Source organism: Malaclemys terrapin, chromosome 4, assembly GCF_027887155.1.
Source record: "Malaclemys terrapin pileata isolate rMalTer1 chromosome 4, rMalTer1.hap1, whole genome shotgun sequence".
In the NCBI taxonomy this organism is placed as follows: Eukaryota; Metazoa; Chordata; order Testudines; family Emydidae; genus Malaclemys; species Malaclemys terrapin.
In genome coordinates, this window is record NC_071508.1 from 37,924,098 (window position 1) to 37,940,674 (window position 16,577).

The 16,577-nt window shown below is 43.5% G+C and overlaps 1 protein-coding gene across 1 annotated transcript in view; it reads left to right on the plus strand.

Moving 5' to 3' along the window:
* Window positions 1-2,077: 2,077 nt before the first annotated feature.
* LOC128835480 (SITS-binding protein-like) overlaps window positions 2,078-16,577 on the plus strand; it is a 70,895-nt gene continuing 56,395 nt past the window's right edge. The window contains exons 1-2 of the mRNA XM_054024988.1: window positions 2,078-2,804; window positions 14,184-14,355. Of these exons, the coding sequence (XP_053880963.1) occupies window positions 2,340-2,804; window positions 14,184-14,355 (637 nt within the window). The 5' untranslated portion in view covers window positions 2,078-2,339. The remainder of the gene's footprint in view (window positions 2,805-14,183; window positions 14,356-16,577) is intronic.

Consider the following 16,577-nt stretch of genomic DNA (forward strand, 5'->3'; position numbering starts at 1 on the left):
ACTCATAAAGTAGCAAAGTCATCGAACACTTATTTGATTTTATTTTGTTATCTCTGGCACATCTCCAGCACTCTATCCACCTCTCAAAGTGTAAAGCACTCCATTAGAAAAGCTAAAAAAAAATTTCACTATATGCTGATTCATCAAATTTCCAGAGGCCATTTTTTCAAATAGACTCCCACAAAAAAGATTAAAGGCATTCTCTCCAACTGCCTCCTATAGCGAAAAACTTCACATAATTCACCCATCTCCAGCCTCTCCCCTTTGGAATCCACCAGCCCCACTATGGCCCTGATCCAGGAAAGCACTTAAAGTTAAGCACATCAGTAATCCAACTGAAGTCAGTGGGACTAGTCACATGCTTAAAATTAAGTTCCCACTTAAATGCTTTGCTGGATCTGGGCCTAAATGCCTAGGAGAAGAGAGGCTTAGCAGCCTGCCTGGAAGTGAATGAATCCAGTCTCTGGTGGGGGGAGGGATAGCTCAGTGGTTTGAGCATTGGCCTGCTAAACCCAGGGTTGTGAGTTCAATCCTTGAGGGGGCCACTTAGGGTTCTGGGGCAAAATCAGTATTTGGTCCTGCTAGTGAAGGCAGGGGGCTGGACTCGATGACCTTTCAAGGTCCCTTCCAGTTCTAGGAGATGGGTTGGGATGGGACCAAGCAGGGAAGTGACAGGATCTCTTGAATTCAAAGAAAATGCCCTCATATCCACTTGCATTTGTTTGAATCGATTGCTCTCAAACATGCCAGTCTCCATAGTGGCAGCATGGTGCGGGAGACAGGTGGTCCCTTAGGTAACTGGGTCCCAAATTGTGGGAATTGATAGGATAAAGCCAGCACTTGGAACTCTTCCTGGAAATGTACTGAGAATCAAAACCATCTCATTAGCAGTCACATGACATCCGTGCATTGGTGACAGCTGCTTACATGACAAGGTAACATTTGGGAAATACACCAGTTAATTTTTACCTGCCTTTAGTGAGATGAAATGAATCATGCTCTCTGTGGAAACTAGTGTGAGAGGAGAATCGGGCCTTTGAGTCCTGCAAGTGGAGATCTAGGGGGAGACTGAAATGCCCTGTGAAGAACAAATACCCGTAACATCACCCTCATATATAGCCTCTTAGTTCAAAGCAGGCCCGATTCTCCTCTCACACTGTGCAAAATAAATATAAATAACATTGTAGGCCTGGGCATGCCTCTGTTGAATAGGAAGTATGACACAGTGAGTGCGCAAAAAGATTCAGCTTTATTTCCTGGATCCAGTCATCTGAGCTGGGTCAGACTTCCGAAGATTAATAGCCCTGAATGACATGGGTCAGCGTACGTTAATGCCAGTGGTTACTGTTACAGGGAAGTCTGACTAGTACAGAGACTTCACCTAAACTGAGCAGATGTGCTAGTATCAGTGTTTCTCTTTGAGAGAAGGAAAAAAGCCAAGCAATGTTTTTACTTGGAAACAAATGCTTATTTTACATGCAGGAAACCCAACCAAGGGCCGAGCAACGAGAGTTGATCCTCTGCTGGTGTAAATCAGCATATCTCCATGGGCATCAAGGAAATTACACTGATCTACACCAGATGAGGTTTTGAATGAAATGATGCTTTACAGACAGCTTCCAGTTTTTACTACGCAACAGGTAGATGAATCTAACTCTTATATTTGGCGGAGGAAGGGCTAAAAGAACTTGTTATACTTTTACCTGAGTGACTTGCACTTTTGGGGAATCCCATTCACACTCTTCTCTTTATAATCAGCAAATATCCACTGTGATCTTCTCTGCACAACATGTCCCCTTAACGCTGCATTGCAAGTCTGACCCCAAAGCTGCGTGGAGACTTGAATGCTGCATTTTCCCTATACAGCTGCTGCCCACTCCCCCCTCCTTTACTCCCAATCTAATGGTTATACAGGATCCAAGCTTTTCAATGCATGTTTGTCTCTATAGGACCACAGACAGTGTTCCTGATTAGGCACAGTCTGGCATGCCAGAGAAACGTCACAGCTCAAGCACCTGGGACAAATCTGGCAGGGGGGATGGATCTGACACCACACGTTTACAGCTATATTTTGCAGGCACTCTCCCTTTCTACAGCTAGTGCACTGCTGACTAGAATAACTTCCCCTTTAGCAACATGTGCTGAGTGGTGGAGAAAGCTTTGAGAAGTGGTTTTACTTGTTTTTATTTCTGGGAGGGGGAAGTTGTGAAGTTATTTTTGGAGAGGAGGGGAAATAACCAAAGTTAAAGAGAGCTTCCCAGCAGGTTCCGAAAGAGAGAGCTCCGTGTCCTGAAGCAGAAGCATTTCCTTGCGAGATTGCTTTAATAATTTTGTGTAAAATGCCCCATGCTCGTCCCAGGAACCAGAGTCCAATCCCAGAGGTGAGGTGGGACTCTGGTCTCAAGGAGATGAATGAGACCTGGAAGGGAGCTGTTGCCTGCCTCGGGGTGGCTGTCTTCTTTGTGATGACCATCGGGATTATTTACTGGCAAGTGGTGGACCAGCCAAACAAGAACTGGATCTTGAGAGGGAGCACCAGTGGTCTCATCTGGGAGCGAAGGTCTCACTCCCTCGTCCTGCAGACCCTGAGCGAGGAGAAGACCCTGGTGGAAATCGCTGTGGGCAACTTCCCAGACATAGAGCAGCCCTTTGTGAAGAACTTGTGCTGGCTCAACAAGACGGAGTTCTGCTATACCTGGGATGCGACGGCAGATCTGGAGATCTCCCTTGAACCTGGTTCTTCCGCCGGCACAGAGTGCTACACGATAAACTGGACTCCTCTGCACTGCAAGATTACACTAAAGGTAATGGGGATTTGGTTTAGTTATAAAAAAAAAAGGTGGTGTTTTATTAATGCACTCTGGTGCTTTCTGGGCCAAATCCTCAGCTGGTATAAATCAGCATAGCTCCAGTGAAGTCAATGGAGCCACACCAATTTACATCAGTGGAGGATCTGGCCTTACATATTTATTATAATTAAAAATAAATAAAATAAAATAAAATAAAAACCATTAAGCTTGTCCTGCTGAGAGGGCTGGAAGAGAGAGGGAGTGTGCTTACTTTTTGTGGAAGGCACCTGGACCACACAATGATGGGGTGATCATACAAAATCCTAGACAGATGGGTGCTCCAAAGCACTCTGGGTGTGCTATTGTCACCATTAAAAATACACTAATAATACTCAACCAGTCACTGCAGCTACCTCCTCATAGTGCTATAGTGTTAACTAGAGGGCAGGAAAGCCACATTTAGATAGAGACTGAATACATACATATATACACCAACACACACAAAATAACAATGGTGTTTAAAACCAAAAAGCTAGAAAAGGTTATTCCTAAACAGTCACGATAGATTTATTCCAATGGCGCCGGTGGGAGAACGGCAGCACCCTCCTTCCTCTGTTTGTAACTAAAAAGAACTTATGTAAAATAAATACCCACCGCATATTTTCACTGGCACTGAAATCTCCTGGCTGTACCAGGTTTCAGAACTTGCTTCTCTGTCTATGCTAAAAGTTGGGGAACTTCCTCTTGTGTTCCCTCAGTTTGTGTGATGCTCTTGCGACTTACAGAGCACTTAAGAGTATTTTGTTATACAATATTTAGGAAAGGGAAGAATGAATCAACTTGTCTGTATCTGAGCACGGCACTTTCCTTTCTCCTGATACATCAGGTGTCAGCACTGAGAACATTAATAAAATCTGATTTTTTTTTCCTGATCTATACATTGTCTAGATATCGACATCTCTGCTATCTGTACAGTAAATTCACATTTAAAACACACTTTGCTTTGGAGAAATTTTTGAATGTAATCGGTGAGTGTTGCCTACATGTATGATTTGTTTTAGATCTATACTGCCAAGGTGATGAGTAGGATAGAGTTGATCATTTTCCAAGTAAAAATCAAAAACGGTTGGAAAATATGTGGGGAAAGTCAGAAACAGGGAGTGGGCCAGAGTCTCAGCTGGTAGAAATCAGCTACTGAAGTCAATTGAGCTATACTGATTTACATCAGTGGAGGATCTTTATTTTAAAACTCTGGGCCAAATTCCTCCACCTTAGTGAAACATTCAACTTGAGGACTGGAGTGGATTGGCCTTGCTTTTCAATAGAATTTGTCCCTCACTAGCACCCAAATAAAAAATATTTTACAATGTAGTTAAACCATTACCGAGTTCAGAAATTTTGCTTGACATTTAGGATCAGTCTCAAAGGGACCCCATAGGAACCTGAGCCATGAATACGCATTTCATATTATCAGAAGACAAAGAATTCTCTTGTAGATTTGAATCAATCAGAATAAGACAGGACTCCGACACACATAGGTGTTTCAAAAAAGTTAGGAAACAGGAGTCTGATCCTTCACGATGCTGAGAGCCCCCAACTCCTGCTGACTTCAGGGGAAGGTGAAACTCCTCAGACGTTTACAGGTTCAAATCCAGGCCAGTGGGGAGGAGGGGGTGAATGTGTTTATAAAAGGTGAAAGGGATTAAGCTGGGTGAGATGAGCAGGGTCTCTAACTTGCAGCAACAGAGCAAGTCAGAGAGGAGAAAATGAAAAGGAAATAAAAGGCTTTTCGGAAACAATCCAGCAAATTAGCTGGCTGTAGATGTCCTTTTATCAGAACATAGGCTAAATCATAAATGTTGTTGCTGGCTGGCTGGCTCGCTTTTACAGTTGTACTGAAGATCTGCCCCAGATTGTCTCCATGTGCTTAGAAGTTTACACCAGAAAACAAAAATAAGTCCCCCTAACAGTTAAAGCCATTTATTGATGCACTGTGTGACACCAATAAATCCTCTCTCTCTGCTGAGCGATAGAAACAATCCTGTGACACGTGGTTCTATGTCTTGTTTTGACTGCATTCCATAGTTACACATATAGGGCCAGATCCTCAGCTAGTGTCAGTTAATGTGACTCCATTGACTTATTCAGTTTGCACCAGCTAAGGATCAGGCCCAGATATGTTAAAGTAATCTATGGCTGGCTTTGAGTCACAGTTGTTTGGCAGGTAGCGCCTGTTTTTCATGGACTCAGCTGTTCCTTTGTAACGCTAAATACAAACTGAAATAGCCCACTTGAAATAGCTGAATTTCCCTCCCCAGGACCCCAATTCTGCATGAATCACTGCACAGAGTTAGGAGCTGGTCATTCTTTTTAGTAGTTGAGGGTGTAAGTCGGACTAGCTGCTAATGCTTAAACAACCAGAAATCCCCATTCCCCCTTGAAATACGTCTGGGCTTTCGCGGAGGCACCCAAGAGGCCTTGTTCTAATTGCCAGAGATTTGAAGTCATGTGGGAGGTTAAGTCTCGCTGATCCTGCTGCTTGGCAAAAAGGAAAGGTTTAGAAAGAGCAGAGGCAACAAGAGCATTTGAACCGAAATAATATAATTGATTGTATTTAGGTGGTTTAGGAAACCAGGAGGCAAGGGGGGAAAAGCCACGTAACTCTTGATACTTTCCAGGTTTGTCTTTGTTTTGTATTATGGAGTGGCAGGAGCTTGTTGAAAAATATTCTTAGCGTTTTTTTTGGTTCATCATGTCACCAAAACACCTTGACCTGGAATCTCCAAATTTGTTTTGCTTGCCTTGCTGAGGAGAGGCACCGTTGTTAGTAGTGGGGGACCTTGGTACAATTTTTGGGAGGGAAATTTAGTGGAGGAAATACATATACATATATTATGGAGGCATCAATAGGGACTCGATAGTTAAGGATGCATTGAGATTTGCACTTGGAGTAGGGTGTAAAGACTCATGTTTTACACATTAGTGACTGAAATGGTTTTCAAGTTCAATACAGTAACTTCAGAAAACTGAATTTTCGTAATATTTGTTTAAAATATTTAGCAGCTTTTGCAAAGGAAACATTTTAAAACTATCTCTTCTTGGATTTCCTCCTGGCAGCCTGTCCAGTCTCTTATATTACCTTCCTGAAGCTAAAGAACCAGTCACCAGAAACTCAAAACTTCTCTCTCTCACACACAAACTATGTTAAAAGAACGTTATTTAGATTGCAATGTTAAGCACCATTAGGAAAACCATGTATGATTGCTCATGCAACCGTAATTACTGACTCAGTGGGCATCCATTCTGTGCGCAGAATAATGCAGGCTCCTACAGATATAATAGTAAGATTGTGTAAAGACCATACCATAATGCATACCTGAATTATGGTTGTAATCCTAAATCTGGCACTTCCTAACTTTCAGGTGCTTGACTCTTCAACATTACCTCACCCACCTTGTACCTTTCAAAATAATGTTATGTCTTTTATTGGACCAACTTCTGTTGGTGAAAGTCTCCCACCAACAGAAGTTGGTCCAATAAAAGACATTACCTCACCCACTTTGTCTCTTTCTTATCCTGGGACCACCATGGCTACAACAATACTGCATACGTTCTTTTAAGGCAGCTTTTTGTGTGTAATTGAGCAATAGTGTGTGTGGGGGGGAGGGCTTAGGGTAAAAACAGATTCTGTTACATGCAACTATAACAACTCGCCCAATCATGGATCGTCAACAGGATCTGAATCCCGAGCCTTCAGCATTGTTGAACGGACTGCTGCTACGTGAGCTACAGGACCAACATTAGTGAGTGTACATAGTGTATAGACCCTAATTTACAGTGCCTTGAATAAGAACTGCAGTGGGCTGTAGAGGCTCCTACGCAGTTGCTACAGGAATTTTTTGGACGGGACCTGTGTATCACATGAGCAGGCTCAAAGCATTCCTTGCGCCCTGCAGAAAGTTAGCGCAGTTGGGCTTTGTGAGTGTGAAGCATGAAAGGGTGCAGGATGCAAACACACACCCTAGCTGGGGCCAGAGCATTGAGCCGCAGAGTAATAATCCCTTCAGCCCACTCCGTGCGGCTGCTTCCCCAGCCTACACTACTGCAACCTCTCGGTGCCACTTGCACAGGGCATTTAGGACAATTGAATTTATGGAACTAAGGATCCTGTGGCCTTTTCTCTAACCTATCCCCACCCCATGCAGGACTGCCACATCAATTTCCCCCTCCCTCCATGTGACACAGGAGGTGCAGAAGCTCCTTTGCATGATAATTCTGCTGAAGCAGCACATCTCCTGGCCAGGAGTCCTCTCCAGCGAGCTGTGACACTTCTTTGGTGACACTGCCCAGCTGCAGAAACCCCAGTGGCTGGGAGGACACGGCTGCAGCCTGCTTATGGAGGATGTTCTGACACCGGTTCCCCTGGTATTTAGTTAGCAGAAGCCAACGTAATCCAGGACTAGAACTAGCTCCTTTGTCGTCCAGTGGAGAGGCCAAGCAGCACGGGGAAGATGTTGCTTTGATCAGTTCTTTTGGTTATGAAATAAAACAGTCAGCTGTGTATTTAATATGAAACATACAGAGTTGTGCTTACCTTGTGCTAAAGTCATAAAGCAAGCACGGCCTGCCATGTTGTAGCATTTTGGATGCTAGAGAAAACAGGAGAGACTTTCAAGTTCTGAGGAAGAAAGTCCTTTTCAAGTCAGGGATTACAATAAGAGCAGTAAATAGCCAACGTTAGGATTATCCTCAGAGTTATTTATTGCATGAGGTCTGCCTGGAAACCTTATGGCAAGATCAGTAAGCCTATGGTATCGTGCTAAGCACAGCTTACATAGTTACTGGATTGAGGGAGAGCCAAATTCCCTGCTGTCATAAATTGATATAGCTCCATTGAATCTGGTCCAGCCCTTATGGGAAAGAACATTCTATCAGTAACCCAGTGTTTGGCAAATATGGGGTCAGCTCCTGCTCCCATTGACTTCTACAGAAGCAGGAGTAAATCCACAGTTAGCTGAGTGGAGACTTGAGGAACATGTTCCAGTTGAGGATGGCTACATTGGAAGGTTCAGCTCTGTGGTCACATAGATTGTTACAGCATTAACCCTTTGGGATATCTTAAAATATGGAGATGGAAAACAGTGCTTGCTATTATAAACAGCTGTGGGCCAAATTCTGCCTACACTTTCACCACTGTAAATCTAGAGTAGCTCAGATGTCACTGGAGTTCCTCTAGACTTAAGCTGATGTAACTGAGGGCAGAATTTGTCCTGCTGTCTTCACAGCCCCTTGGAATTTGGGTCTCCAGAATGAAAGGTACCATATATTAAATGTACAGCAAAGCATCCTTGATTACTACTAATTTACTAGAAGCAGAACTGAAATCAGATCCGATCATTTTGAAAGGACTTAAATATTTAGGCACAGGTCCTGTGTCCACAAATATCACTAGAATCTAGGAATAAATGTCTGTCCCGATCTGTGAGTGGAAGCTTCTGAAATGTGAGACTATCTGGTCTCAAGGCCAACAATGAGCTCCAACACAGACCAGGGTCTGAATCACTTGCCCCAAAGCTGCAAGTTTACCTGAAAACAGCTAATTTACAGTGCCTTGAACGGAAGTGTGCTTGTCTCTAGCACTCAGATGCTCAACTCCCAATGGGGTCTAAACCCAGATAAATCCGTTTTACCCTGAATAAAGCTTATGCAAAGTAAACTCATAAATTGTTCGCCCTCTATAACACTGATAGAGAGAGATGCACAGTTGTTTGCTCCCCCAGGTATTAATACATACTCTGGGTAAATTACTAAATAAAAAGTGATTTTATTAAATACAGACAGTAGGATTTAAGTAGTTCCAAGTAGTAACAGACAGAACAAAGTAAGTCACCAAGTAAAATAAAATAAAATGTGCAAATCTAAGTCTAATCAAACTAAATATAGATAAGTTCCTCACCAGTTCCAGAATGCTCCCTTTTACAGGCTAATCTCCTTTTAGCCTGGGTCCAGCAATCACTCACACCCCCTGTAGTTACTGTTGTTTATTTCAGTTCCCTTCAAGTATGGGGGGCGGGGGGGAGGAGGGGGAAGGGGGTGGAGAGGCTCCTTCCTTAGCTAGCTGAAGACAAAATGGAGGGGTCTCCCACGGGTTTAAATAGACTCTCTCTTGTGGGTGGAGACCCCCCCCCTCCTCCCTCCTATGCAAAATCCAGCTCCAAGATGGAGTTCTGGAGTCACCTGGGCAAGTCACATGTCCCTGCATGACTCAGTCTTTACAGGCCGAAGCCATTGTCCACATGGTATCTTGCATGTCTCCAGGAAGACTTATGTGGAATGGAGCATTCCAAGATGCATTGTTCCCCAAGTACTTGTGGCACCTTAGAGACTAACAAATTTATTAGAGCATAAGCTTTCGTGGACTACAGCCCACTTCTTCGGATGCATATAGAATGGAACATATATTGAGGAGATATATATACACACATACAATCTCCTCAATATATGTTCCATTCTATATGCATCCGAAGAAGTGGGCTGTAGTCCACGAAAGCTTATGCTCTAATAAATTTGTTAGTCTCTAAGGTGCCACAAGTACTCCTGTTCTTTTTGCGGATACAGACTAACACGGCTGCTACTCTGAAACCTGTTCCCCAAGTGTTTCCTGATCAGGTACTTAACCTGGCAAATTCCTTCCTCAAGAAACTGATCAAATGCCTCACAAAGCTTACTTAGAAACCAAGCAAGTATACAGCCCATATTCTTAACCTAGAGTAGAAAATGATATATGTGTACAGATAGGATGAATAGATATAGTAGACCATAACCTTTACGGAGATATGTTACATGGCACAGGCAGCACAAAACATATTCCAGTTATGTCATACATACATTTATAAGCACCCCCCCATAAAGCCTTATGGGGTACACTGTCACAGTGATAATATATGATAATGTGTTGTGCTATAAAGTAATGTAAGAATACTAGATCAGACCAGTGATCTGTCTACTCTGGTAATCTCTTTCTGAGAGTGGTCAGCACCAGCTGCTTCAGAGGAAGGTGCAAGAAACTGCAGGTGGTAGTTAAGGGATAACCTGCCCCCCAGGAATGGACATTCTAACACCCTGTCCCACTGCACCCCATTCCCAGAAGTTGGTTTATGCCCTGAAGCAAGGGGGTTTGTATCCTATCTGAAACTGCTGTTTTGTTTTTGTGTTGTTCACTATTGTAACCTTGGATAGTCTTGTTGTGAGTATAAATGTATAATCCTGCTAAGCTCTGGGCCTTAGTGATAATTTTGTTGCAGTGAGTGCCACATGTTGAGTGTTTGGATAAGTAATATTTCCTTTTAACTGTTTGGAATTTGTCACTTTTCACTTCCATTGCCTGTCCATTTGAAGGGTTCTATTCGCAGGAGTTTGGGATGACTACGTTGTTTAGATATACTAGACATATTTGGCAGAAACTGTTTTAGAAATATTTTCTAGGCGTTTTGTTTTAAATGGAGGCACTAATTTCCAAATGCTACCACCTAAGGGAATTCATTTTTTTGTGACTTTCTTGCAGTGGACTAGTGCCTATTGCAAAACTCAAGAAACGGTGGTAGATATTTGAGAAATTATTCATAGGCAGATCATAAATGTCAAGACAGCCCACTGGATAAAGTACATCTGTGCCATTTTATACCTCAGCGTGTGTTTCATTTAATTATTGTTTTATAAAGAACATTACTGGAGGGATAGAAAAAGCTAGAGAGAGGGAATAAAACCTAACCAAGGTTGAATGGTGGTTTTTCGTCTTTAATGAACAGCTCATCTCTAGAGCCTCCCTGAGTGGTTTTACTGTTCTTCATGTTCCCCTTCCTCCTTTGGCCAGGCCCAGAGGATGGTATATTCACAGCTTTTCTTTTCCCCATTTGGTCCCTTCCTTGTCCATGTTCTTTATGGCTATCAACATGTCCCATGTTAAAATAATTGAAAACAAGTTACCTGATAGATATGAAAGCATTCTTAATTCTCCATTAACAACTATTAGGGAAATGTTTCTAATGGGGGTCCCCTATGGATTGGTTCTCAGCCCAATGCTACTCAATATGTTTTTGTCAGTTATCTGGAAGAAAATATAAAATTATCGCTGATAAAGTTTGTGGACGATGCAGACTGAACTCCCAGGCGGATGCTGGAATACACAATATGTATAAAGGGGTAGGTACTGAATAGGAGTAGGGAGGTGGTGTTACCATTGTGTACAGCATTGGTGAGACCACCCTTGGCATATGGTGTTCAGTTCCAATGTCTACATTTTAAATAGCATATTGAAAAGCTGGAGAGAGTTTAGAGAAAAGCTACAAGAATGGTTTGTGGTCTATAAAACATTCCTTATGATGAGAGAGACTTAAGATAAATAGATTGAGTGTATCAAAGAGAAGGTTAACAGGTGACTTGATCTGCACAGGGAAAAGATATCTGGTACTACAGGGCTCTTTAATCTAGCAGACAAATGCATAACAGCTGGAAATTGAAGTCAGCAAAGTTCAGACTGGAAATAAGATGCACATTTTTAACAGTGAAGGCAATTAACCATTGGAACAGATTACCAAGGAATGTGGTAAATTCTCCATCATTTGGCGTCTTTAAATCAAGACCGAATGTTATTCTAAAACAGAGGTGGGCAAACTATGGCCCACAGGACCGTCCTGCCCGGCCTTTGAGCTCCCGGCCACGGAGGCTAGCCCCCGGCCCCTTCCCTGCTGTCCCCCCTCCCCCACAGCCTCAGCTCGCCGTGCTGCCAGCGCTCTGGGCAGCATGGCTGGCTCCGGCCGGGTGGCGCGACTGCCAGTCCTGGTGCTCTGAGCAGCATGGTAAGGGAGTGGGGGGTTGGATAAGGGGCAGGGGGTCCTGGGGGTTAGGGAGCAGGGGGTGGCTGGATAGGCGTGGAGTCCTGGGGGGGCCTGTCAGGGGGCGGGGATGTGGATAGGGGTTGGGGCCGTCAGGGGACAGGGAGCGGGGGAGGGGGTTGGGAGGGGATGGGGTTCCAGGGGGCAGTTAGGGGCGGGGGGGTCCCAGCAGGGGGCGGTCAGGGGACAAGGAGCGGGGGGGGGGGGTTGGGATGGGTCGGGGGTTCTGAGGGGGGCAGTCAGGGGATGGGAAGTGGGAAGGGGCAGATAGGGGGCGGGGGGCCAGGCTGTTTGGGGAGGCACAGCCTTCCCTATCCGGCCCTCCATCCAGTTTCAGAACCCCAATGTGGCCCTCAGGCCAAAAAGTTTGCTCACCCCTGTTCTAAAAGATACATTCTAGTTCAACCACAAGTTATTGGGCTCAGTGAAGGAACCATCGGGTGAAATTCGATGCATGTGATTATCATAATGGTCCTGTGATGCAGGGTGGTCTCGCAGTGCTTGGAGCACTAGCAAACTCTTCCCCATTATGGTTCCAAGTCCGTGGGTTGGCCGTAGCACCTAGTGGCTCAAGGCTGTAGATTGCTGGTAGGGGAACCCAGGCCCTCCCTCTCCACCAGGCTCCAACCCAGGGCCCTGGGGCTGGCAGTTCAGGTGTGCAGCAAAGGTATCACCAAGACTGCTCCTTGGGTCATTTCCTACTACATCCCCGTCTCTCTAGAGGCCTAGTAGTTGCCTGGCTATTGACTTGCAATGCACACTCAACTGAAAGGAGTCCGGAGGTTCTTCCTCCTCACTCACAGGCAGGCGCTCTGCTGTCTCTCCACTGGCAGCCTGCATCTCCCAATTGAGGTCTGCTCCAGATGGCATTGGACTCTTTCTGTATCCCCGCAGGAGCTACCAGAACACTCACTGGCACTGACCTCCCTGACTGAGCTATGCTGTGTCTTTTTAAACTCCACCTCTATTGCGAGCACCTCCAGCAAATATGTCTGGACCGAGCCTCCTAGGCTCAGATCTGCTCTTTAACCCTCTGTTCCCCAGTGTGGGGTTTGTACACTACAGCACCTTCTAGCCTTAAAAATCTATTACTCTTATTTCCAGCATCTCTAAATCAGGTTTATGCTTTGATGCACTGCTATTGAGAGCTTCTTATTTAGTTATTTATTTTTAAAATCTAGACTGGTAGGTTATTGTTTTCCTGAAAGGACTGCATTTTAATTTTTTTAAAATAAAGGTTACTAGTTTGGGTCAGAACATTAGCGGCTAAAGTTAAAGTTGCAGTTCTGCGCTCGGTCTCTCTCTCTCTCTCTCTCCAGTATATAGACCACAGCTGGTCAAAAAGTTCTGTCAGCTTTTAGATGGAAAGCTACTTTTTGATTAAATGGAAATTCCAACACAAACCCCCCTAATTTCATCAAAAATTTGAGTTTTTGTAAAAATAAATATAAAAACTCACTTTTCAGTTGCCAAAAATCTGAATAACAGCCAGATTTGGGTTTTTTTGTATTAAAACAATATTTTGTCAGTGTTTTTTTGGGGGGGATATTTCCTGGTCAGCTTTAATATAGATAATAAAATACACAATGAACAATAGTTGTAGTGCTTTTGCTGTATCTATAGAAGTGCAAACCATCAAAATTCAATAGGGTAAGGAAGCTGGACCAAAATTTCCCTCTCAAGTCCACGTGGTAGTAGATATCTGCTTTGATATTCCACTTTCACTGCATGTGTGGAACTCCCCAGAAGAGTTCTGGAGACAAGATCCATTGAAAGGATTTAAAAGGAAAGTATCGCCTTTAGTTTTTGATTAATAAGAAGTAGATACTTTTTAAGACATGTAATGTATAGAGTACCTGAGATAATAGAATAACAGTGTTGCCAACTTTTGTGATTTTACTGAGTCTTGCTATTGCTTGATGTTAATAAATCTCCAGCTCCTGGAGTCAAGTGATTATGCAGAATTTAGCTTTCATTTATGAAAAAAATTCTAGCCCTCATGGTTGTGGAGAAACATTTGTCACATTTTGAAGTTTAAGTTAAAAGCTCAGATACAGGAAGACAAAGTACCTAAAATTGATATATATCTTTTTAAAATCTCATGGATTTTTAAGGACGGTCTCATGATTATTGAATATTTGGGGCTGTCAACACCGGTAGTATTGTGCATTTGCAGAGCAGTCTGCCTCAAAGCATTGGGAAAACATTCACTTGTTAATCCTCACAGCATCCAGTGAGGGAAATGTCATTAACTTGAAGGCTACCGGTGGGGAAGCTTGAGACACGGAGGTTCTGACTTTCCAAAGGCCCCCACAGTGAGTCACTGGCACAGAGTTCCTTGCTTAATCCACTTAAACCTGTTCCCTTTCTAAGCACATAATGTAAAGAGCCCTCTCTCACTTCTTCATTACCCCATGTATGTATTATCCTGTGTACCAGTCCCTGGCACAAAGAGTTTTCTGTCTTCATTTCTAACAGAACTCTCTGTGTTTGGTTGCAGGATTGTTTTTCAATGACTAATGTCTCCTGGTACGGAGGAGCAAGCATCAGAGCCCAGCGCTGGCCTTTGAACAATGTGAATACAAAGTCCCAGCCATTTGTTATCAGCAACCTCACCAAAAATCCCACCGGCTATGGATCTGTCTTAGAAAAATACTTTTTGGGATCAACGGGTAAGAAGAGTTACTTTGCTGTGATTTCTCATTGTTGCTGACACGAACTGTGACGGGTTAGATCACAGAAACCCCCTTGGGAACTGCCAACCGATGTGCCAAGACTACTTTTGCCCCTGCTTTCCCTGTCAGCCTGGGACTCCAGCACTCTGTCTTGCTGAGCCAGACACGCCCGTCTGCTCCAACACAGACCCAGAATCTGAATTACTTGCCCAAAACAGCTGCAGGCTTAACTGAAAGCAACTTACAGAAGTGTTCCTGCCTTTAACACTCAGATGCCCAACTCCCATTGGGTTCTAAACCCAAATAAATCCATTTTACCCTGTATAAAGCTTATACAGGGTAAACTCATAAATTGTTCGCCCTCTATAACACTGAGAGAGAGAGAGATGCACAGCTGTTCCCCCCCCCCCAGGTATTAACACATACTCTGAGTTAATTAATAAGTAAAAAGTGATTTTATTAAATACAGAAAGTAGGATTTAAGTGGTTCCAAGTAGAAACAGACAGAACAAAGTGAATTACCCAGCAAAATAAAATAAAACACGCAAGTCTATGTCTAATACAGTAAGAAACTGAATACAGATAAGAACTCACCCTCAGAGATGTTTCAATATGTTTCTTTCACAGACTGGATGCCTTCCTAGTCTGGGCATAGTCCTTTCCCCCGGTACAGTCCTTGTTCCAGCTCAGGTGGTAGCTAGGGGCTTTCTCATGATGGCTCCTCTACTTTGTTTTGTTCCACCCATTTATATATCTTTTGCGTAAGGCAGGAATCCTTTGTCCCTCTGGGTTTCCATCCCCCAACCCCCTTCTCAATGGAAAAGCACCAGGTTAAAGATGGATTCCAGTTCAGGTGACATGATCACGTCACTGTAAGACCCCAAGCCTGACTCACAGGAAGGCTTCCCTGCAAATAGAGCCATTCGCAGTCAATTGTCCTGGTTGATGGGATCCATCAAGATTCCAAACCACCGTTAATTGCCCACACTTTGCATAATTACAATAGGTCCTCAGAGTTATATTTCATATTTCTAGTTTTAGATACAAGTGATACATTTATAGAAATAGGATGAACACACTCAGTAGATATAAGCTTTGTAATGATACCTTATAAGAGACCTTTTGCATGAAGCATATTCCAGTTACATTATATTCACTCATTAGCATATTTTTATAAAATCATATAGACTGCAACATCACACTAACTAGCTAACCCACAGCTTTGGATGTTAGGAATCCTAACTTAGGATATAGTTTTACTGATAGAAGGAGTGTTGTCTTGGAGCATTGGCATTCTCCTAATGTGGAACTTGAACCAAAGAACTTGTGACCCAGAGGTGAAAGTGCCATCAGCATGTGCCCCTCCATTGATTTACTGGTGTCTATGAGCATGTAGCAAATTAGCCAAATTGCATGCCCTATCTTTTCTCTTCACACTTTGTTAATTTGAAACATTCACTGCTGCAAGAGGTCCCTGTGACTGGATTTTGAAAAGGACTGGATAATTTTATGGCACTGTTATCTCTAGACTCTAGTAGTTATGCACATTCAGAGAATAAAGGATAATCAGATCTCATGTCTCAGGGTGTAAAATGATCATCTGCAAGATCCCAATTCCAAAATACCACACTGCACAACTGGTTAGGAGTTTATCCCTTCCTTTGAAGGGTCAGGTACTGGCACTGCCAAAAGCAAGATATCGGACTACATGCGCCAGTGATCTGCCCTGGCAGAGAAATCTTCTATTTATTCTTTTCAATGCATGATGACCTGACAATATCATTCACTGAGGGCAACTCCGAGATACAGTACTAGAAAAGCCCTTGGCAGCTGGCAGCTAGCACTATGTATCATTGCCGGGCACATGGCATGTGTGCTTAGGTCTTTAGTGGCATACGTTACTGAAAGTCACAGATAACTATTTCAGCTGCTACTTTGTCTGTAGAGTCCATTGTGGAAATTCTTCTCCTTCCATTCCTGCAGAGCGCTAGCAGAACAGATTAAATGGTGCCTCAGGAGGATGTGCATGGAAACTCAGGAGAGGTTTTTTTCCTCAGTCATAAGCACAATTCCTTAAACATGCTCCCTGAAGGGCTGAGTTTCCACTGCCTCACACCTTGGGTAGACAAGACAGTTACCTCTGTGTAGAGCAGATGTAGAGGTGCTGCCATTCTGATGACAGGGTACATCTACACTGCAGCTGAAGGTATAATTTCCAG